At 41.4% G+C, this 24,303-nt stretch overlaps 1 protein-coding gene and 1 long non-coding RNA gene across 2 annotated transcripts; one reads left to right on the top strand and one right to left on the bottom strand.

Moving 5' to 3' along the window:
• Positions 1-9,550: 9,550 nt before the first annotated feature.
• LOC306981180 lies at positions 9,551-11,133 on the bottom strand. Its single transcript, XR_013794087.1, has 3 exons — positions 11,043-11,133; positions 9,788-9,875; positions 9,551-9,663 (listed from the first exon to the last, which is right to left on the bottom strand). It is a non-coding gene; the product is annotated as an uncharacterized lncRNA (long non-coding RNA).
• Positions 11,134-11,156: 23 nt separating this feature from the next.
• On the top strand, positions 11,157-24,198 carry ache (acetylcholinesterase (Yt blood group)). The gene is made up of 9 exons (XM_079580732.1): positions 11,157-11,426; positions 19,466-19,959; positions 20,783-21,006; positions 21,077-21,337; positions 22,491-22,719; positions 22,809-23,051; positions 23,186-23,378; positions 23,455-23,633; positions 23,762-24,198. The coding sequence occupies exons 2-9, from the start codon at positions 19,527-19,529 to the stop codon at positions 23,881-23,883; spliced, it is 1,884 nt and encodes a 627-aa protein (XP_079436858.1). The 5' UTR covers positions 11,157-11,426; positions 19,466-19,526; the 3' UTR covers positions 23,884-24,198.
• The last annotated feature ends 105 nt before the right edge of the window (positions 24,199-24,303 follow it).

Raw genomic sequence — 24,303 nt, 5'->3', positions numbered from 1 at the left:
TCAATTTTGAATTAATTTAGACTGCGCTTATAAAGTTGACTCCGTGCCAGATGTAACTTCTACAGAATTAGACCTAAACGGTAAGCACTTTTTTTCCCGATTATCCATATTGTTCTTACAAGGTAAAGCATAATAATCCTTTTGGTTGTTTTAGGTTTCTGTGAAGGAATTGTGGGTGATAATGCAGAGTTCTACGAACCTAAAGAGATTGATGGAAAGTTGGAATGCATCACTATGTGTAGCATAAAACATGACAAACCCAAAACCTGCTATAACAAAGGAATATGTATAGTATATAAGGGAACTGGAGGCACATTATCGGCATATTGCGAGTATGTACGCAACGCTCAATAATCTCAAACACTATTATGTTGCTTAAAAGCTAATAATTCAATGTGTCTTAGGTGTAAAAATGGTGATACAACTTGGTACTTGGGCCAGGACTGTGACCTGCCTATCCTGAAGACTCCCTTTTATGCCGGGCTTAGTGTCACCCTTATTTGCCTGCTAATATCAATCGTTGGCCTGACTGTATATGTTTCACTCAACAAAAAAAAGCAAGCACGGTAAGCTAGAGGGAGGCTTTTACGGCCACTTTCATATCTGTATCTTTATAACATTGACAACTAAAATAAAAATAACATTGTCCAGGAGTAAAGACATAAAGAAGAAAATTGTGGATGAGTGGCTGGATGACGACTTTGAGTGGACCAAACCAAACACGCCAAATGCAACATCTGGTGAGTATAATTCCATGATGTGTAATTTAGCAGTTAACCCACAGTAGAGATAAGGTAGAAAATGAAAATGGAGTGGACTGAGAGAAATCCACCACAGCTTATTGTATCTTTTATAAGAAATGTTGAAAATGTGTGTGAATGTATTTGGATATTGTTTTAATTTTGAGTGCTTGCTCAGATTTCAGAAACCCCACATTTGCTGCTGATGTAGGCCACGAGAACCCGATGTATCATTCTGCGACACCTCCTCGGATGAACGGACACGCAAGAGCAGCCCAAACCAAGTACACGTCGGACTGGCTCTCCAATGGCTCTGCTCTGAATGGTGGAACCGGCGTCGCTGGCAGAGAACACACAGGCCTTAGGTCACCTGTAAGTTTATCGTTTTATCACCACGATAAAAGTGCGTGATGCCACATCTAAGACGTATTTGCTTTTACAGATGAGTATTGGAAGGCCTCAGATCAGATCGTCATATGATATCTGAAGAACCAACTCTCGCAAAATACAATATTTATATCACATTTGTAAAGACATTTACTTTGGAAAACGGAGGTATCTGACCCTGCTGTGTGTCCAGTGACCAAGTGATTACTGTCTGAAGATGTATGACTGGCCCGACATAACAACAAGCCCTGATAACTCTTCAGAGTTGATACTGTATGAAGATGGTACCAAAGTACAAGGTTTTTCCACAAACATTAGAGCAGCTTTCTTGATATGGAGATCTATTTATTGCCAGATCATAAATTAATAACGCTAAATAATAAACTAAATAGCTTTCAGATAAATACACAAGCAACAATATTTTTCTGGAGTATGTTTCATTTATAATGGAAATCTAAAATCATATTACACTTACAGTTCAGGTTTACTGTTTTTTTTGTAAAGAATTTAGTAATTTGTATTTTTGATGCACTTTATGTAAATAAAAGCACAACTACTTTTATGTTCTGCTCAACCAATTTTATTAAAAGCCATATTACTTTTATAAAGAGTGTTAGGGGATTTATACTGCTATGTGTTCTGTTGGAGGGGGAAAAAATATTTAAATGAAGCATATTTACTGCTAACATTGTCTTCCATATCTGAATAAGATGTGAAAGTTTAAGTCAGTCAGAAACAGGCCATTTGACATGACGTCACGCTTCCATCTTTATGTCTTTAGGCAGTGTATTTGTGCACTGCACAACATACTGTATACACATGTATAGGGTGCATGTCCTAAAACAATAAAGGCATTTGAAGTCACTTGTTGCATATCCATGAATCTTTCCTCCAAAGAGCACCCGTCTGTTCACGTCACGATAGCACCAGAGCAGATTGCTTTGACCTGAGGTGAAGGATGGTGCCAGAATGCACCATGTTTAGCCTGTGGTTTCGGTAATTCGGTGACATACGAAATGATATCATCGGGCCAACACGGAGACGCTAATGCATGCTTTTATCACCAGTCGTATCGACTACTGTAATGCCCTGCTTTCTGGTCTTCCCAAAAAGAGTATCTCAGGTTTGCAACTTTTGCAAAACTCAGCAGCTCGTGTCCTGACGAAGACCAGGAGGCGGGACCACATTACACCGGTTTTAGAATCGCTGCATTGGCTCCCCGTGTGTTTCAGGATCGATTTTAAAGTTCTTTTAATGGTTTTTAAATGTCTTAATGGTCTTGGTCCTTCTTATCTCTCAGAAATGCTTTTACCTTATGAACCTTCACGGCCCCTTCGCTCCTCTGGCAGAGGTCTCCTTGTTATTCCTAAAGTCAACAAAAAGACTTATGGCGAGGCGTCTTTCCAGTATTACGGCCCTCGCCTCTGGAATGACCTGCCGGAGGAGCTCAGGGCCGCAGAGAACGTTCATGTTTTTAAGAGCAGGCTCAAGACCCACCTTTTTAGCTTAGCTTTTAGCTGATTTCTACTTACTTATTTTTTCAGTTATTTTTATTATTATTTATGTTTATAATTATCTTATTATACTAGTTTTTAGTTAGTTTTATATATATGTTTATTTTATTTTATTTATTATTATTATTATTTTTATTTATTTTATGTATATATTTGTATATTGCATTTTTGCATTTTTAGAATTTCCAGTGTTTCCTCTGAGGGAGCCCTCTGCCCCGGGAGCGGTGGTTGGCTGTGGCTGTGTGGGCACTGTCCTCTGGGTGCCCGGACGGAGGTGTGGTGCTTCTGCTGCACCTCCGCTGGGTGTCCGGTGGTGGTGCCCTGTGGCTGTGGCTGATGTACCGCTCCTGGTGCAGACGGCTCCTCTGATGGCATTTCCTTACCTGGTTCATCTGTACCCAGACTCAGCATTACGTCCATTATCTCATCGTGTATGTGTGTGTGTGTGGCTGCGTGTGTGCGTGTGGCTGTGTGTGTGTGTGTGCCTGCGTGTGTGTATGTGGCTATGGGGAGGGGGGTGGGTTGAGCAGTGTTGTTGTCTGTTTGGAAGAGTGGGTGGTTGGGTGGGCGGGAACTGCTTTTAATCTGTAAAGCACTTTGTGTTACAACTCTGTATGAAAAGCGCTTTATAAATAAAGTTTTGATTGATTGATTGATTGATCAAACTATGTATATGCCATCAATAAAAGTAATATTTGTTTATTACTAACTTACTTTGTATCATTTTCAATTTGTTTTAAACTATTATTATGACTTAACAATAGCTAACCTGTCGTGGAAAAACCTTTAATAGGAAATGCAACACCTCTGATATAACTTTCAATGGGTTATCATGGAGACCTCCACATAAACCTTTGAACTTTTAATTGTTTGGAAAATGCCCGTATGTTTCTGGGCTGGGTTATTATGACACAACATGCTGGGAAGCCTATAGCCTAGTCTTCCCAGCATGTTGTGTCACAATAGCATTGCCATTATACAACACCTTTACTGTAAATTCTGTATTACACTTACCATTTTTCTTAAAAATGGTATTAATTATTTTTAAAGTGGCGCTCACATGAGTTAGAAATACTATAATTATTCTTCAGTGGCTCAGAGCCTGGAGCATTCATCCACAGATACAGGGAGATTGAATCTAACTTCGACTGTCTGTGGGAAGACACTTCACCCAGCTTGCCATATGTTGCTCGAGTGATTGGTGATCATCAGAGGGGGATGGTGTCGATTAGCAGTTTGGGCTTCAGTGAGTTTAACGCAGGGGATGTAGCTTAAAAATTGTTAATTTTGAAGCACTTTGTGACAAAGGTCTTTCCTTCCTTCCTAAAAACTGGCCTAAATAAGTTTGAAATGAAAGCTTTCCACTTTAGTTACGTTTTGTATTCAAAATGTAAAATCCCATCAAGTAAAGCCATTAAGTTGAAAATATAGCATTTGAATCATTTTTCTGACAACATTTGGATGGTTCATCAAGAATATTTTAAGTAGAATTTACTCTCACACAGCATTCCCAATAGATAGTTACAAAAGTACTCAAAATGATTGATGAAAATACTAAAAAAATCTAGGCTAAGAAGTTGCACCATGTGCTATTTAATACAAAGCCCCGTTGTAGATAGAATAAGTTTATCTGTAAGTATAAAACAATAACTCTTACTTTTTATCTCGGGTCAATAATAGTAAATTTTACAAGGCGTGTTTTATAACACAGTAGGAACGACATCACTTGTCCTTGATAAACATTAAACATTGAAATGTGTTTTACGGGGAGCTACTGAAGTTGTTAAAGTTACAGCTTATCTTTTGTTGTAGGGACCAAAGCATTAGAGAGCAAATGGTTAATGGTCAGTTTCTGACAGAGGAATTTGCCTTGACTAGACCCAACAATGACAAGTGTATTTTTCTATCCTCAATATAATATATCAGTTGTAAAAATAATATAAATGTTGCATTGTAAGAGACTCAAGCCACCCATCATTCCCTCATGTAGATAAAGAAACTGGTGTTGGAAGCTGAAGACCACCCTCACCCTGAGCCCAGTCACTGCTAATAGATTCAACTACAAACTTCTATGCACGGAGAAATAACTCTAAATAGTATATAAACTATTTTGGTTTATGATTATGTCATATGAAGTAGTTTGTTGACATTTTCATTTATCAGAATAATTCTTGACAAATATTTTTGATCAAATCTTTGCACTAATTGTGTTGGCTTTGGCTGCACTTTAGTTTGTAGAATGAATGTCTTCAGTATTAAGCTCAGGAGTGTAATGCCCTAATGCAGCCACTAAGGGCCACTGTTGCACACTGGATTACTATGTGGTGTATCAAGCAAAATACACACAGATAATGTTGTGGTTCATTCCTTGCCTAAGTGCAGATGTGTCCTTAGAAAAGACGCTTCACCGACTCCAGACACAGACTGATGACCTGCTGTGACAGGACGGGCATCCAGAACACAAACGTGACAAATCACACAGCAACCCTGTGGAAAAGTGTAACAAAGTGGTGCCATGCTGAAAAGAAAGATCTGCGCACATATGGTGGTAAATGCTACACGTTTGTTACTATTGCATTTTTCCTCAGATCATCTTGGCCTGGAAAGCAGTCACACGACTGACTGAAGAATCACAATGGTGATGACGCAAAACTCTTTGAATGGAAGCGCTCCAGTTATTTGAAAGGCTGCTAAAAATGTCTTCATGACTGAAAGGCATGAATGTTACAGAGATATTTTTGGGACCAAATAACTGTTTTAATTATTAACCTTTTTTGTCTTGTGCAGTGCAGCTCATTCAGTTCAATAAATAATTTAATTTGACGTTTTGACATTATACTGAAGGTTGTTCTTGTTTCTTTTAATAACAGGAATGTCTAATGTGGAGCCCGCAAACCAAATCTGTGGGGGTATTGACATGTGCAAAAGGTGTGGACTATAATTCATTTGTGCAGTTTGTACTCTGTTAATAGTTGATAGTATAGTAGACAATAGTGAGAGAACTTTTCAAGCACAGACAAAGCATTGGTTCTGTTTGTGATACTGCCAAATAATCTCTTTAAACACTAAAAACGGCATCGGGTTTGGGACTCAACCTGCCAACACCGTCCAGTTTTGACCCTACAAGCAAAAAAAAAGATTTACATTTTCAATTTCTGCTTTCTCATGTTACAGCAATTCTGGCAAAAAAAGTAGGGTACAGTTTGGATTTGGCTTAGGGGTGGGTTATGTAACGGACAATATTTCTCTGTCTGTCAATGCGTCTTAGTGAGAGAGGACTGATGGACAGGAAAAAAAGAATCAGCCCAGCAAATTGGGAGAAGAGATTGATGAGTTGTGGCCACTCTGTGTTGCTGCAGTAGCAATTAGATAATAGGCCTGGATCAGCAGCACAGAGCCTGCTCGACACTATTAGAAATGAGCCTATAGCCCACTTTATAAACCCATACTGGCCCCCTTTGAACTCACTTGGGCTCTAGCCTATACTGCAGTGGGACAACATAGTACAGGAATAAAACGCTTATACCAGAACCAACTAACAGTAGTCTTTAGCTGTTCTTAAATTTCCCAAAGCCCAGGTGAGAAGCGCATCCATCTGAAATATAAGGTGACTGCTAGATTGCTAGATTAGATGGCATTGTTTATTACTCTGACCTACATTCAAACCACAGGATCATTGGGTCTAAGGGATTTTCTTTTTCCATTTGTAAAAACCATAACCATTCGCTGTTTTCTAAAATAATCACAACTGACGAATTCCAAACGTCCAGACTGTTTATGGGGATTCTGCACATTTCACTCGCCCGATGATTGTTTAAAATATCCAAAAAAATAATATAATATGAAATAGTTTGGATTACAAAGCTGACAGAATTTCACTCTATTTAAGGAAAAGCCCTAAAGAGGTGCTTTTTATTGTGGTGGGAACCTCTGGGTACCTCACGAATCAATGCGATACATGGCTTACGATAACGATAATCTCTCGAGAAGCCGATACTGTGGTAATCGGTATATTGCACTAAAATAACCTATGATACGTCATGATTTAAAAAAAAACAAAAACATGCCACTTTTAACCTTTTTTTTTACATACATCATTATTTGCATTCCATGTGCTTCGTACCTTATTTTCAGTGTAAATAAATGATCCCTGACAAACTGAAGATGGGTCTATAGATCTGTCAGTGACTTCATTTACCTTTAAATAAAGTACAAACCACAGTCCTATTTAAAAAGGAATACATCAACCACCTTCTTTTTTATAATTATAAATAAGATTATCATTAAAAATAATATATTTGTGTGAGAGTTTGGTCCAAGTGCTTAAAACTGTAGCGCTCCCCTCTACTGTCCTGACTGAACTCTTGATCATTACTGGCCTGTATTGAAAACAGTGGATCACTTCTGCCTCATTAATATGCATGACGTCATCAAAAGTATCGGTATCGGGATAAAAATCGGTAGCATATCGTACCGCAAAATATAGCGATATATCGAAAAATGTATATATTGAATGAATGCAATTGTTGGTATTCTCCAACTGTTTATACCAACAATTGTATTAATTCATTAGCAAGAGATCTGCTAAATACTCCATATTCTTTTATAGAAACTTACAGAAAGCACAGACGGGAGCTTGACGTATGGGAAAAGGGCCTGTAGTGTTCGTAAACAAACCCTAGCCAGTGTCACATTATACCTAGATATATTATATAATATGATACCTGAAGCTTGCATAACTACATGGAAAGTCTTGATACTAGCTTACAGCGTGGACACATATTCTTCTTGAGATAACGCCGTATAGATTTGCTATTCATCTTGTGTCTGGATCAGCGGTCAGTGTTCTTGGTTGTAAAGGTCAAACTAGTTAGGCCACAATTTAGATACGCCCTTTGTCCTTTAAACAGACAAGAGGCAGATGGAGATGTATTGATGTTTTGCTAATATCTACTGCAAATATAAAAACAATGGGTCCTGCTGATTATGCAACAATCAATAACCCCAAATTCTGTGGTGTTTTCACATTACTTACCTTAGCGAGGGTACGGCTATTTAGCAGACGGGATTTATGGCAGGCAGCAGTGCAGATCGCAGTGAACAGTGTCTGCACTTTCAAGCCACACCATATTGATTTTGTAATATACCGTCAGTGGTGCTGCTATTTACTAAGAGCTGTTTGCCATTATGCTGAGGCAGAACCTGGAATGGAGGGCAAACGAGATGCTTTAGGTTTGTCAGAATCAGCTTGGCTTCGAATGTGTGACTTTCTTTGTGTCAAATGCACCTGGGTTGGTTAGGAATACAGAAAAACTATGGCTTTTAGCGTTTAAGTCTAATTAATAAGTGAAGATAAGCAGGTATTCTTCCACAAGGATGAAGTCAGCACGGCCCATCTTCATCTCTCACATAAATGTCCCGTTAATTTATTGGTTAAAGCCGGGTTTTATCATGTTTAAGTCATTCTCTCCAGGGACAAAGTGCAGGTTGTAACAATTTAATGCAAGACGGCATCCGGGAGAAATATGGAAGGCTGGCTGCTGCTGCGTGTGTGTCGGTGTGCGTGCGTTTTAATGGAGCCAGAGGATGGAGTTGGAGAGGTGGGACAGGTCAGATCTGAGGCACTTACGCTGATTAAAGCTCCCTCTCTCCTTCTCTTCTCTCTGTTAATCTTCTCTCCTCTTTTTCCCCTTCTGCTGCAGCGTCTCGGTCAAAACTGCACAATATATCGCAAAATTGATTGTGGTTGCAACGTAAGTACACTGGGGCGCAGAAGTTTGAGCAACACAGATCAACACTTGGAAGATGAAATGATTTTCAAAAGGTAAAAGAAGAAAAATCTGTTTTTGTTTTCATCGTTTACATTTTCAAACAAACATAGGAGGAAAAAAGTGCAGGGCAAAGGTTTGGGTTAATAGCTTGCAGACTTCTAATGTAGCAAAACAGCTTTAAATGCTCTAGGCAGTCTTTCCATTCTAGTTTGAGGGATTTTTGCCCTTTCTTCCTTACAATCATGGGTAGGGCAGCATGGTCGCACAGTGGTTAGAGCTCGTGCTTCACAGCTAGAAGGTCCTGGGTTTGATTCCCACCTGGGCGGGAGCTCCGGTCTGAAGGTTTTGTCGTGGCCTTCAGTGTCCTGACCATCGTTTAAGATCTGTGCAAACACCTCTAAAGAGCAGCATTTAGAAATGGAAGACTTTTGTAAGGAACAAAGGGCAAAAATCCCTAAACTAGAATTGAAAGACTCTTGGCTGCTTAGAAAAGCTAAAATCTAAACTTGGATGCTTTCCTGATACTGAGGGGTTACGAGGTATTAACTCTGCAGGTGCCCAAACACTTGCAGTGGCCTTTTTCTCCTTTTATGTTATATTGAAAATGGAGAGGATGAAAATAATTTCCTTTGCTATGTGAATGTCTCATCAAGAGACATGAAGATCACTTTATCCACCCCTTGCTTCATTGTTCACATTAATGGAAATTTGGATCCAGGGTTCCTAAGCTCTCAATGTGTATCACAAGAGACGAAATATATAAGATTGTTCTTCTGACTTAAAATGAAAATGGGTTTGGATTAAAATACAGTGCTCAGGCGCCCACTCTTAGCCACTAAATGTTTTGCTTGTGTATCAGTATGACGCTCTGAGAGGGTATTTATCCCTTTTCTGTGGAAGCATAGACTGACTTGAATGGGAGGACTAGTGCAATGTCTCGAGTTCATGTCTCTGGGTCCCGTACCGATGGTAAATAAACTTCTCCTGTATAAGACATCCAGACTTCTTCATCTTTCCTCTCACCATTGTTAACTCTCTAACAGTACTACAATGGGCAGCGCTGTGGCGTAGTGGTTAGTGCTCTCACCTCACAGCAAGAAGGTCCTGAGCTCGATTCCTAGGCAGAGTGGAGCCTTCATGTGCAGAATTAGCAAAGTTCTCCCCAAGTCTGTGCTGGTTTCCTCCAGGTGCTCCAATTTCCCAAACCACAAAACAATATCCATTAGGGTCCCATCTGGAGCTGGGACTCTCCTGAAAAAGAGATTCTGAGTCTTAGTGGCACTTTGTCAAAGTTATGTCGAAAAATATACACATCTATTCGTCAATGTTATCAGTTTTATTCTTATAAACATCTTGTAACATCAGTACAACTTACCCCTTAATACTGCAGCTTACGAGACACTGATGTTTATTTAATGCAGCAGCTGTTGTCTTGTCTCCCAAGCCCACCTCTCTTCTGGCATCTGCAGAAACATATTTTTTCTTCAAATATTCAGAACATTTCCCTGCTGTCTGTGTTCTCTATATAGGCTACGGTAAAACCCATGTTGACAAACTGAAGCAAGAAGCTGCAGGTCTGTGGGTAGAGCCTGTTTGGCCATGAGTAGATAACAATACCAGCTCTATTGTCTTCATATGGTTTTGATAGTTAGTAGATTGTGATGGACTCTGTTTTTCCCATACACAGTGCCCCATTCTCCTCCTCGCTAGTGTGAAAGGTGAGCTCCTCTACACGCCCCTACGTACAGATATAACATTCCCACATCTCAGAGCATATCTGGTCTTAGCAGAGCAGCTGTTGTCTCCAGTGGCAATAAAAGCTTAACAGTTGTCAGTTTCCAGACTGGAGTGGACATGGAAATACATGAATGTGAGGTTCAAGGACAACCGGACCCATTTAAGTTATTTTTGTTGCTGCTGATGCCATCGACACAAGCATAGACTGCTCTATTTGCAGAGAGGGTTTTCCGACCTATTAGGCTACCCATTGGCACTAATGTCCAGAGGCTATCGAAAGGTGTGAGGGTGTAGGGTGACACCGGCGAGAGCAAAATAAGTAGTAGCTCTTGGAAAATATTTTTAAATCATTCATAACAGTCGTGCTGTGGAATCTGTGGAAACATGTTGTTATACTAAACTGAATGTGTAAACTGTGTACTGTAAATGTTGTTCCCTAACGATAAAAGCATACACTTGTGTTTTGTTTAATTCTCCAGACTTCATTTAGCTCTGATCCACCTGCTGACGTCATGATGGAGCTGCTCTCCTTTAGCTTCTCACTCTCCTCCAGTTCACCCAATTAAGAGCTAAAACATGCATTATCCACAACAAAGCATGTATTTTTGTACAGCTATTACAATTAGCCTTATTTAAACTGCTTCACTTCAGCACATGCGACCTCTACTGGACACACATGAGTTTTGTACTGCTTCAGAAGTGCTGAATCACTTTTCCCATAGCTACACAGTCTATAGCTTTCATCTGAAATGCTAAAGTCATTACGTAGGCTATGAAAGGGATGGATAATGGATAATATGCATATGGTTAAAAGTGGTTGAGCATGATAAATATATGCAATAAATAGTTAAACACTGGACAGACAGTTGTCGCTACTCTGTTTGGCTGTTTACCTGTATTCGAATGCCTCGTTTAGCAAATAAGGATAAAATATGTTTGTTGGCTAAATGTAATTTTCGCTCCTCGCCTTCCAGATGCGTGACATCGCAGTTCTCGCGAGAGAATGGTCCGCAATGTTTACTAGCAGTATTTATTGGAGGCAGTCTCTCTCCTCCTCCCATGGATCTCCTCCTCCTCACTCCTTCGGGCTCGGGCTGTGAATATTAAGTCTGCACACTGCTGGGAGGAGGCACTACCGACATTTCATCTGTGGACACATCTCCGTCGGAAACGTGCTGTTGTCCACGGCCCGCGGCTCGTGCTTCGCTTGGTCGAGAGCCAGGCCACAAAATACGAGCGAGAGTGGGCTCTGGTTTGGCTTCGTGAGCAGCAGCCAGGTAAGACTTGCGCTCGTTTTTCACTCTCATGATTTGAGTAGCTGCACAAATGGCACACCTGACATTGCATGAACTCACGTCTGACTCCCTGATCTATCATAATATGTTTTTTTCCTGATCGGAGACTCTTGCGGACTGCTTGTCCTGTAATCTGCGCGACATCTGCGGTAGCCATGGTTACTGCGCTATTTTTCCGGCACGCTATTAATCTATTAGTGGGATTTATGTTCATTTCGCTGCATGTCATGTCGGAATATTTTGAGAGCGGATGTCTCATCGCTATGACATGGCTATAGCCTGTATTAGACTCCATCACATGGTAGTCTTACACGTGGAGGAGGATTTCACCATAGATTTGTCGCTTGCTAATTTTATGTCTAATTTTGTTTACCATTTGGACTTGATACACTACAATTCGTGCAGTCATTAATGACATATTTTCTTTAGGCCTATTTGGTTTGAGCAAAAACAAAGATTCAACATTTTGACTTGCCCTATGAGGTCACACAAATGCTACTATAGGTCCAGTGTTATTATGTTATTACTGTGTTAATACTATGTGATTTTGAGTTAAGCCTACTTTTGGGACAGTTATCAATCAACATCATTTTATCCTTTCAAATGAAAATAACTTGCTGTTACATATGACTGAAGTCATCACACCAGTTGTCAGCAAGTGTCCCCTTTTCTTCATGTTTCCCAACATCACTTCCCTTGCTTTTGCAGATGACCAAGTCTGCACATTTTCTCTGTTTAATGACATTGTATGCCTTGGTCTTTGCCTTCCTTGGTACAGTGAGCGTGTGGGCTTTCGGCAGTAAATGGACGCAGACAAATTGTTTAGGTTTGAGTGCGTGTATTTGAAAAGCTGACGCACAGTATCTCTGCTCCACCCTCCTCTGCGAGCAATGGATTTATTGCTTCAGCGAGCCATACACTAAATGCCATTTTGGCAGCTTGCAATGGACCTTTTCACATTTTCAGCAGAATTTGTGCCAAGGCCTAATGCGGCATTTAGCTATATGAAATCTTTTAGTTATAAATGATCTTTAGGGGGCAGCTGTGCCAGACTTTGATATAGAAGTATGAAAAATGTCTTGCCTGTAGATGGGGTTGGCAGTTTTTACAACATTTCGGAAGGCCTTGTGTGTATGATGTGCAATGCTTCCTGAGACTTTGGTCCTTTGCTCTCACTAAGTTTATTTAACTATTCCCTCAAAGCAACAACAAACATTCTTCAATTTCATCCAGTCTTACTCTGAATCCATTGTTGCAGGCACTCATTTTTTCTTTCTGGATTTCCCTTTGAGACACATCACCTCTTTTTTATTTCCAACACCCAAAGCATAAGAAAGAAACCACACATACACATAGAGAATACAAAGAGGATTACTCAACGCTAGATAATATTTTAGGTATCACTTTTTGTTACAGTACCTTGATACATTGTACATTGAGTTATGTCTTATTACATTATGTACCTACAAACTACGAATACATGTTATTCCATTGTGTATCTAACCCATAGGTACAGGTTATTACACATTGTTTCAGGGATCATTACATTGTACTAAATTTAGTTCACAATGTATCAAGGGTCCTGTAAAATAAAGTGTTACCCTATTTTATTTTTGTTTATTAATCCTTTATTTATACAGCTTTGCCCCTGGAAACTAAAAGTCTCATTTGCAAGAGCGACCTGTTTCAAACAACATGACAGTTCTGTTTGGTGATTCGTGCATTGGCTGTTTCGATGAGGAGGCAGGTGTCTGTAGGTGGAGCAAGTTAGCTTTGAGTTTGAGTTTTGCTGCTTGTTATCCCTTAGTAATATATCCTGGCTGTGGCTGCGCACGTCTGGTGGATGTCTAAATGATTCAATAGCAGTGAGTTATTTCTTTATTTGTCGGCTAATCTAATGTGCAGCGCAGGTGCATTCTCAGTCCTCACAATGCTGTTAGTGCAGCCGTAGTATAGCTGGCACTTCACTGTAAAACATAGTGCATCATGACAGAGGAGTCAGAGCCTCGCGCAGACCTAATGGAGCCGCTACACAGCCGAGCATGCCCTCACTACTGTAAATCCACTTTTATCACTTCTCTCACTGGCCTTTGCATCAGGGAAACTGTAATTCTTGACACATTTGTACCATGAAGCAGCGGCTTTTCGATTGATGCCTCACGGTGGGGAAAGCAGAGTAAACACTGGATCTGAGTTATACTAGGATTGTGAACAGTGGCATAAATATGAACAAAAACATATTTTACCAACTAGACCATTTTGACACAAGGTCCAAAAAAATGAAAGAAATTAGTATCTCAGACAGATGGAAGGCCTCAGCGATATTGCAATAGTTCTTGGCTTCTCACTATATGGATCATATGTCAACTAATTGGGGCAGCAACTTCTGAGTATTTTAGTAGTTCATTAGTCAGCGCTAATATTTTCGATCAGTCGACCAGTCAAACAAACAAAGAAACAGTTTTGAACAGATTTGAGCAGATTGAAGTGTTAAATATGCTGACTAAGGTTGTCTTGATAAGAAATAGTCTCATTTTCCTGTCTTCTGTGGCGCTGTCTTTGTGATATAACCTGTGTATAACCAGTGTCTCTGTATTGGGTAGATTGACTAAATTATTTGTCGAGTCTCTTTCATTATCAGTTGGTCATGATTAGTCCAGGTGTTTCCAATAGTTCCAATATGTTGGCGATTTGTTGTGCGACCTTACTAGGGCTGGGGTACCAGTATTGAAAAAAAGTTTCCATACTACTGGTATTGGGGGAAAAGGGAGTCCCGGCAAGGACAGCACTAAATAAAGTGACTTGGTTGTTTCAGCTCAAATAAATGATACAAATGTAAAGGGGCTAGATGCAAGTTGGCCATTTTATACTCACTACTGCCACCTCAGGTCATACGTGTAACTGCACCCACTATATTAAACTTGTGTATGAAGGCACTTCGGACCGAATTAACAACTTTTTGAGTGACAGTGCATGAATTTAGGGGCAGTTGTGGTGAACAGGTCTGGGCTCATTCTACACATTAGGACATTGCTGGAACATACGTGGGGAGAAAAATACTTAATTTTAACATTTTTAAACTCTGTGTAGTCCCTTTAAATGAAATAGTCGTGTATGGAATAATATGTAAGAATATTTTAGTATAGGTATCGGAAAAAGTTCATCATTCAGGCATTGGTATCCTAAACCAAGTATTGTTAAGGTACTGGTCTCTAGGCCTGAAACAACTAATCGATTAATCGACAACTAATCGATTACTAAAATAGTTGTCAACTATTTCAGTAATCGATGAATCGTTTTCTAGCAAACGCAGACTAAAATAGAGCAAAAACGACATAACAATTATGTATTTTGGATGGAAACCTACTTTGTTTTTAAAGTTTGGGTCTGTAGTGTTTTGTACATTATAAATTTCGTAAATATCTGTCTTTGCTCATCCAATCAGAAAGCAGAATTAGCACAAAGAGCCTCCTACAAACGTTTACTTTAAGTTTATTCCATCAACATGTCCTCGAGAGGCGCCACTTTAGCTTATGCGATAAAAAAAAATGAAGAAATACAACTTCCATGCACCTTTCACAGCCAAGCGATTAATCGATTAATCGTAAAAAAATAAACGGTAGATTAATCGATTACCAAAATAATTGTTAGTTGCAGCCCTACTGGTCTCAAAAATTATTTAATGGTACGCAGCCCAAGACCCTACTGCACGTTGCATTGAAAGCTGTGAATTGACATTACTGTATAACTCATGTGCACAGCGTCGAGGTGCTGTTTACCTTTGCTGGTCACATGAAACAGTGCATTTGTGACATTAAGATGTGACGTTACGTAGATGAATAAAGTGATATAAAAATTCAGATTAAAATCCTGTCCTATGTGAGTGTGTACTGTACAGTAATGCGGTGTGATCAGCGGGCCTGTCCTGGAGAGCGCGGCCCCTCCCCCACGGAAACCAATCCCGCTGTGAACTTCATACACAAATTCTTGAGTCTAATTTGAGAAGTGACACACTTTCTCCCCACCCCTTGCACTGTCTCTGGACGTACTTCCTCACGCGCCCCCTTTTCCATCCGCTCCCTCCGTCCGGTCATGTGTTCTCCGGGTCCCCCTTACACCCATTCAGACGTGATGCCGTTTTGCGCCCTGATCCCATTTAGATTGGGTAGCATTCCCACCGGCTGCTATATCTGCTCGCAGTTTTTCCACTGGCCCCACAAACACAGGCCGGAGAGTGCGGTCGGAAACGGTTGCAGTGAAGTAGATGGTAGGTGTCCGTTGTAATTACCGCTGGTGGGTTAATGGAGACTTTGGGATTCTTAGCACGACTTTATTTTAGTGCTGCGGGATGAGTGAAGCACCTTTTGGCTTAGTTACCCCTCCCAGGGATGGAAGAGCAGAACATACTCAAGGGTGGCCTGGTGGCACAGTCCCGGGTGTGATGATGGCCGGGTCTGTGCAGAGTTTACATGTTCTCCCTATGTCCGTGTAAGTTTCCTCTGTGTGCTCCTGTTTCCTCTAGCACAAATATGTACAATAGGCTCAGGACTGAAACGATCCTAAAATCGCCTGGATAAGGTGCATATGACAGGTTTGAATCCATTTGTGCTTATGGCTCAGTTTGATTGAATAATCTCTGTGCCAAGTTTTAATCATGATCTTATTTCAGTGAAGCAGCAGGGAAGGTTGGGGGAAAAGGTATTTTTATTCAAAAAATGAAAAAAAATGAAAAAAAAATATATATTTTTCGTTTGTTCGTACCAGATAGCGGGAAAGTTCCATAGATTTCTGGCTCACTGGTTGGCACGGCAACAGTGTTCAGTAAGGAAGTTGAGTAATAAACCTCACAAAAAATGAACAAGCCAGGGAAAATGAGGTAAAATGTCTTTTTTTTAAATGTGTGAAACGCACTCAAAGTAAAAGTCAAGTCAACACTACAAATATCTAGTCATTTTGTGACTGCAAATAGATTCACAAGGTTCAGTTCTCCCTGCATGTCCAGCAGCGCTAGCGTTCAAGAGCATATTGAATATTAAGAATGTGTTTCAGAACATGTTTATAGAGGAACGAGCTCGACCGGTTTGCAGGATTCTATTACCTAATAATTGCAGCATTTGTAAAGTGCAAATTGAGACCTTTTCATTTGTGATTAATCGTGCAAATCCAGGATGTGATGGTACCGTGAAAGCCAGGTTCTGTTCACTCTGTTTCTCTGGCCTGAAGTGTGACGGTCGATGCTGAACAGTTCCACCTAAGAGAGTATTAGTCAGCCTCTCTGCGCTGCAGCTCTGGATTTAGTCGTCTCCCACCTGTCAGGTGCTTTTAAAGGGGGAACTGTTTATGTTTGGTAATGTATGGTCGTCATAGCGACAGGATTAGTTTGCGGCGGCGTAAGGGATATGCCTCAGCTGCGAGAGTGTTTGTATAGATACTATTTCTGAACACTGTCCCTCTCAGTTTGAGGATCTATTTTGGCGATGTCACCTTTCCCTTGTCTTCACACTCTCTAACAAACAGGTTCACCACAGTGTGCTCCCACACTGCACGAAGGACAACGTGATTCTTATGTAATTCCTCTGTTTACTTATTAAGGACGGACATGCAGTTGGACAGAGTTGTAAATGTCCGCACTGATGTCCTCGATGTATTTAGTAACGGTTTATAAATTGTTCACTTCTCAATATGCAATACGTATTTGAACAGGCAATAAAATGCATTGTCTATTGTTGTATGTCAGTGGGGTATTCACTGGCTAATTGATATGCACTTTTTTACTATTGAGGTAAAATTGATGCTATTGATGGAAATTAAACTAACACAGCAACGACTACTTTTTTGAGGAAATATCTTAAGTGACCCATTAATCCGATAGCGAGGAATGCCTTTTTATAGAACCCCCACTGAGTGCGCACCTGTCCAGACTGCAGTGTTGACACCCAAACAACGGCGAGGTCCCGTCCATGGAAACAGGCTATACAATTCTTCTGCGTATGAGTGTGTGGCTGCTTTCTTGACCGCTCTCTTTTGATGCTTGAGTGCGGTCCCATATTAAAGTGATAGTCTGTAAGTCTAAATCTGTTAGAGACTTAATAGATTTAATGCGCCTAGTATTAAATAATTAAATTTTTTCCACGCATGGACCAATGAGATGAGCATTCCTGTGCACAGGGAACGAGGAGGGGCGTTCAGGTCCAATGAGGAGGGAAGGGGGAGGGAGATTGTTTACGTTCTCTCAGTTCTCATTTTGCAATCTTATGGACTTTATTGAAATCCCCTTCAGAGCATAGTAACAACAATACACATAAATGATTTAGTTCTCAAGTCTCTCGGCACTACCAAGCCCCAAATATGGTAAACAAACTTTTAAATGATGGTTTTAATTTCAAATGTGCAGTAGTTACATGGACCACAGCATGGAAAATAGTAGGAAGCATCGGCTTGGACTAATTTGAATGACTCGGACACATGTAGGACTTGGATTTGGAGCTGCAAATTGAAAACTTGGACTTGAACTCAAGTCAGAAGTGACTTGAACTTGGACTCAGACTTGAACCATGACGACTCAAGAAATCAACACTCAATGACATCTTTAATGATTAAGATAACACACGTAGAGGTGGGCACTGGGCAGCACTTGCCATCTTCAAGGTAGTGTCAAACTTGTTATTTGAAAATAACATGACAACATCAAGTATATTTGCCAATGACAAGAAAGAATAAAATGTGGGAAAACGACTGAAAAAGAAAAACCTCTTGTAATGTAAGATTTTTGTCATTTTTTCCCCAGCCCTAGTTATTTGTCACTTGTGATCTGTGGTTCTCCAGTGCAATTCATGCTGGTCCAATGCATTGAAAGAACCAGGCTATGTTTCTCAGGACTCAAAAAGGGACACCCTCCCCTGTTTAACTCCTTTTCTCCTCCATAAAAGCACGGGTTGCCCTGCGCAGCTCTTGTGTTTCAACCACACGGTAACAGTGAAGGCGCGTTGCAGTGAAAGGCGTGTAGCCCTGACATGATTATCTCTGTGAGCTACAGGAGTCTGCCCTGTCTTGGTTTGTCTTTAATAATGAATGATGCGCCGCCTGCATGCTTTTACCCACTCACTGTACTGTGGCCTCGAGTTCATACAGTGGACACATGGACTTCGGCTTGGGAAATGATTCGTATAGCAGAGCATACTGATATTCACAGGAAAAGTCTCGTGGCGTTCTCACATATTGTTGCACTAATGTTCGGAGTTTTCTGGTTTGCAAACTGTTTCCCTGTTGCAAATGAAAGTACATATGATAGTTGTGATATAGAATGTCAATATAGTAATTATTGTGACAAGGCGTTTTTGTATTTGTAGAGATTTAGTTGTTATGTTGGCATGTTTCAGAAATGTCCAGGAGCATTATCTTTTGAAAGAAGGCTGAAATATGAGCTGCTCAGCTGATGCAAAAATCACATGGATTTTAGATTATGTTTGTAGGTTTACACTACAGGGTTTGCAGGGTTTAGATGTCATATGATGATCCCTTGCAGACAGAATATTTTGCTGTTTGCAAAGAATATGAACTGCACCTGAACCTAAATGATATTTGCAGTCTTTGCTATTTGCTTATTGCAATCATTCAAGTAGCAGTTTCAATTTTACTGCACGTTAACTTGGCAGTTCTTCTCCAAATTGCTGATATTATTGTTAAATGAACCAATATGACTCTACTGCAAACTTTAACTTCTTTGGAAATATCGGCATTTTAAACTAAGAATAGTCATCAGATAACTAGCATTTGAAACTACTGTGTTTTCCAAACCATTTAATTGATCTATCTTTAATTGTTTGTGCCCCTGTTGGTGCTAAGTCCTCGCGCTGTCCTCTCTAAATGTCACCACGGCAGACGCCCGGCAGACACTGATATTGATATTTAATATGTCAGCCTGTGAGTGATGACACCTTATTCCTGTCTCATTTTCCATGTAATGAATCTGTGTGTGCCCTCTGTCTGCACTAATCCTCTTATTCTGCCTGTCTCTCCAGGTCTAAGGGAAGCAGTCATCACTCGGTCCCTTCTTGCGAGTCCTGCCCACGTCGGAGCGCCATGCAGACGTCCACTCTACTCCTCCTGTCCCCGCTGGTCCTCCTGTCCACGCTCCTGCCCGCCTGCTCAGCCCAGAGCGAGCCCGAGCTGGTGGTGCAGACCCGTGCGGGGAAAGTGCGCGGCGTCCGGATGCCGGTGCCCGACAGGAGCTATGTCACGGCCTTCCTGGGCATCCCCTTCGCCGAGCCGCCGCTGGGGAAGAGGCGCTTCCGTCCCTCCGAGCCCAAGCGTTCGTGGACAGGGGTGCACGAGGCGGTGGCCTACCCCAATGCGTGCTACCAGTACGTGGACACGACGTTCCCAGGGTTCCAGGGCAGCGAGATGTGGAATCCCAACAGGGAGATGAGCGAGGATTGTCTGTATCTGAACGTGTGGGTGCCCACCTCGCCACGACCGCACAACCTCACCGTGATGGTGTGGATCTATGGGGGAGGTAAGGCACCACACCTAAACGCTTCTTCATCCAGCTTTTGTCTAATACTCGCTGCATGTGCAGCGGCAATACTACACAAGGCTATGGAAAGTTCTTTTAAAGGAAAGGTGTACAGCGTCATGTGTGTGTTCTTGCTAGTTTTAAACAACTTACAATTGTCATCAGTCAACATGTTCAACATCAGATTTGTGTAGATTTGTGTACCTCATAACATTGACAGGTCATATCAAAAATATTGAATATATACATAACTATCCTTTAAGCATAATATAGAGTTTGAAACATTGTATTGTTTAGCACGACTGTACAGTCTTGCTGTGAACACCAGTGTAAAACATTTATCTCTTTTTTTAACATCGTTGTATAGATAAAAAAATTATCGATTTATCGAAATTCATAGATTTAAATAACAACTTTTTCTTACAAACCTCCTCTCCAAACACTGCTCCATCTTATCATTGGCTCTGTTTTCAGTCAACCAGAATGTTTTATGTGCATCAATCCAAGGTTTCCCAAAAACCTTAAATATGACTTAGGAGGCTAAGGAGTAGTATTTGTATATTATACTGTACATTCCTTACTTTCTTACAAAATTCCCTTTGGATGCATTTAATTAAACTCTAATTTCGCCATTCCAGCCATATAGTATCATGTCCAATGCTAGTTTACTTTTGTGCCAGAATACACAAAGAGGAAATTTACCAAATAGAGCTTTCTGTTCAAAGTGTATATATCCTGACATACACTGCACCGGAGGACTTAGAGATAAGGACTTTGAATAACACTCCAAACAGCTGCTTTTAATAATGTTATGTATCTTTAGGTTTCTACAGTGGCTCCTCCTCGCTGGACGTGTACGACGGCCGGTACCTCGCCCACAGTGAGACCGTCATTGTGGTCTCCATGAACTACCGCATCGGTGCTTTCGGGTTCCTCGCCCTCCACGGTTCATCGGAGGCTCCTGGAAATGTGGGTCTGCTGGATCAGAGATTGGCCTTACAGTGGGTCCAGGACAACATACACACTTTTGGTGGAAACCCTAAACAGGTTTGTAGCATTGTTTTTTGTTGAGGATTTGTTTGTTCATTTGCACTGACTATTTTTCTCCTGCTGACAGGTGACCATATTTGGCGAGAGCGCAGGCGGAGCTTCAGTTGGATTCCACCTCTTGTCCCCGGATAGCCGGCCCACCTTCACACGGGCCATCCTCCAGAGCGGCGTCCCCAACTGCCCCTGGGCCTCGGTCACCCCCGCTGAGGCCAGGAGACGAGCCACGGAGCTGGGCAGATATGTGGGCTGCAACGGGGGCAACGACACGGAGCTGGTGGACTGTCTCCGCGGCAAAACACCACAGGAACTTATCGACCATGAGTGGCAGGTGGCTAAAGCTTCAAGATTATAGAGCTCAGAGCCTCAGACTAGACCAGCTTTTATCAGGGAATGTTGGGATATATAATTAGCAGCACAACAGATAGATGTGTTGTCGTGAAGGTGGTAGCTAAGGAAATTTACTTCAGTAGAGTTTTTGAGAATCTGTACTTTGCTTGAGTAGTATTTTTGTTACTTCTCCTCCACTAGATTTGAAAGATAAACATAATACTTTCTACACAACAAGGAAGAAGGTTTGTCCCCGTCGTGTTGCCGTACATCTGGGGGAATTCGGGCACAATTTTCTTGTTTTTTACTTGTTTGTCACAAATTAATTAACATTTTTTACTATTGCAGCGAATTTTTCAGTACTTTCACTTAATTAATTAATTAATTAATTTTACTGAGCAACTTTTATTCAAATTGGGGTAATATTTGACCAGCTATATTACTACTTTTACTGAATAATTATAATCATAATAACGCATTGGTTTCATATAGGGCTTTTCTGGACACTAAAAGACATATGGCATTATTCATTCACTCCATAATTAAAGCAGTACTAAGTAACTTATGCCCCTAGAGGCCATAAACGCCACTGCAGGTATCGTAGCATGTTGCGTTTTTTTACTCCTTAATTGTCCGTGAGAGTAAATACTACACTGACAGAAAAGACAAAGGGAGAGAGGGATATTTTACATTCAATTACACAATGGAGATCATTTTTGTCACTCAAACTTGGCTGTAAATACTGTTTAAGTGGCGCTAGCCCGCAGTTAGCTTGCCCGTTAGCCTGTTAGCTTCTTTGTGATTCTATTAGTGTGTATTGGTGACTCCGACCCAGAGGCAGGAAAGTTGCAAGTGTGGTTTTCTGGCCAGAGACACCAGGGGGAGATGAAAGACCCCCCAATCATCCCATTAACACTTGCATTACCCCCAGACGGACTAAGAAAAGGATTTATTAAGGTAAACAAATTACTTAGTTCTTCTTTAAGGAATGACAAGAGAACTCTGACCACCACTGCTTATAGTAACATGTTTTTGAAATACAAACGTAATACAAGTTATAACATGGTACACTCCTAATCTTTCATCACTTGAGACCCATGGATGGCTTTTAGGAATATTGATATGTTAAATAACTATTGTTTATGTCTCGTCAGGTTCTGCCGTGGTCCGGTGCTTCCCTCTTCCGCTTCTCTTTTGTCCCCGTTGTGGACGGTGAGGTTCTGCCAGACACCCCAGAGGCCATGCTAAACTCAGGGAACTTTAAAGACACTCAGATCCTGCTCGGGGTGAATCAAGACGAGGGCTCCTATTTCCTGCTGTACGGTGCGCCGGGTTTCAGCAAGGACAGCGAGAGCCTGATTTCCAGAGAGGACTTTCTCGAAGGTAATTTGGACATGTGAGATAATATAAGTCTCTATTTTATTAGATAGCGTCAAATATTAAAATCATATATGTCTATTGTTGATGGGCAGGAGTCAAACTCAGTGTGCCTCATGCGAATGACATTGGCCTGGAGGCGGTGGTGCTGCAGTACACGGACTGGATGGACGAGAACAACGGGGTCAAGAACCGGGACGCGCTGGACGACATTGTTGGCGATCACAACGTCATCTGCCCTCTGGCCCACTTTGCCCGCTCCTACGCCCAGCACAATGCCCTCAAGTCCAACATGGGAGGGGCCAACTCCGGGGTGGTGAACAGCGGAGGAAACTCAGGTATGGCACGCTGCGCAACATGAGCACTAGAAGTATATAAATGTTAATATCTTTTTAGCCAGATTTTGCACTGATTCCAGCTGTACTAGTACGTATTGATAAGCAAAGGGATCAGTTTGACATTGTCTTTGTAGGAGGGGTCTACCTCTACCTGTTTGACCACCGAGCGTCCAACCTGGCCTGGCCCGAGTGGATGGGTGTGATCCACGGTTATGAGATTGAGTTTGTGCTCGGGTTGCCCCTGGAAAGAAGACTCAACTACACTCTAGAGGAGGAGAAGCTCAGCCGACGCATGATGAGATACTGGGCCAACTTTGCACGAACAGGGTAAGAGTTTTAGAGAGGGGCTTTTGATGAGTATTTGGGGAAATACAGCTATATGTTTCATGTATTTTTTCCGTAGGAACCCCAACATTAACCATGACGGGCTGATGGAGAGCAGGAAGCGCTGGCCTGTGTTCACACTGACTGAACAGAAGCACGTGGGGCTGAATACTGAGCAGCTGAAGATTCACCGTGGGCTGAGGAACCAGATGTGTGCCTTTTGGAACCGCTTTCTACCTCGGCTCCTCAACATCACCGGTAAAAGCCGCCTCAACATTTTTAAATAAAGTGTTTTGTGTAATTAAAAACAAGATGCAGCAAAATATTTATTTGGCACCAGTTAATTCTCCACTTGAGCAACTAAGCAGCCATCTTGTTTGTTGCAGACAACATAGATGAAGCTGAGCGTCAGTGGAAAGTGGAGTTCCACCGCTGGTCCTCCTACATGATGCACTGGAAGAGCCAGTTCGACCACTACAGCAAGCAGGAGCGCTGCACTGACCTCTGAGTTCCCCCAGAGGAGATAGTGCAGGGGATGGGGCGCAGACAAGAGCTATGGCCATTTTCCTCCATAGTCCCTCACTGAAGTCTAACTTCATTCAAACGCTTTTGGGTTCAGTAAGCAGAGTCACAGGCACTGTGAATTTTCTATTTATTTATATATTTATTTATTTAATGTTTCTTGTGTGTGACTCTATGGAAATGAGGGGCTATGGAGGGAAGTTGTCATCAATGCTGAGATATCTTTGAAATGTTGAAGCTATGTCATTACCTCGTGTGAATGAGTGAGTGAGTGAGTATGTGTGTGTGTGTGTGGGTGTATGTGTGTTGTGTGTGTGTGTGTGTGTGTGTGGGTGTATGTGTGTGGGTGTATGTGTGTGTGTGTGTGTGTATGTGTGTGCGTGTGTGCGCGCATGTGTGTGTGAGC

This window comes from Gobius niger (assembly GCF_951799975.1).
Source record: "Gobius niger genome assembly, chromosome: 21".
Classification (NCBI taxonomy): Eukaryota; Metazoa; Chordata; class Actinopteri; order Gobiiformes; family Gobiidae; genus Gobius; species Gobius niger.
Note: the sequence above shows the minus strand (reverse complement) of the source record. Positions and strands in the feature narration are given on the sequence as shown.

What these genes read in the sequence shown, in the direction of transcription:
- ache (XM_079580732.1), top strand. Translation starts at nt 19,527, where the DNA reads ATGCAGACGTCCACTCTACTCCTCCTGTCCCCGCTGGTCCTCCTGTCC. An exon ending in GAACAGCGGAGGAAACTCAG is followed by an intron (nt 23,052 to 23,185) that starts GTATGGCACGCT and finishes TTGTCTTTGTAG; the next exon opens with GAGGGGTCTACCTCTACCTG. An exon ending in TCGGCTCCTCAACATCACCG is followed by an intron (nt 23,634 to 23,761) that starts GTAAAAGCCGCC and finishes TGTTTGTTGCAG; the next exon opens with ACAACATAGATGAAGCTGAG.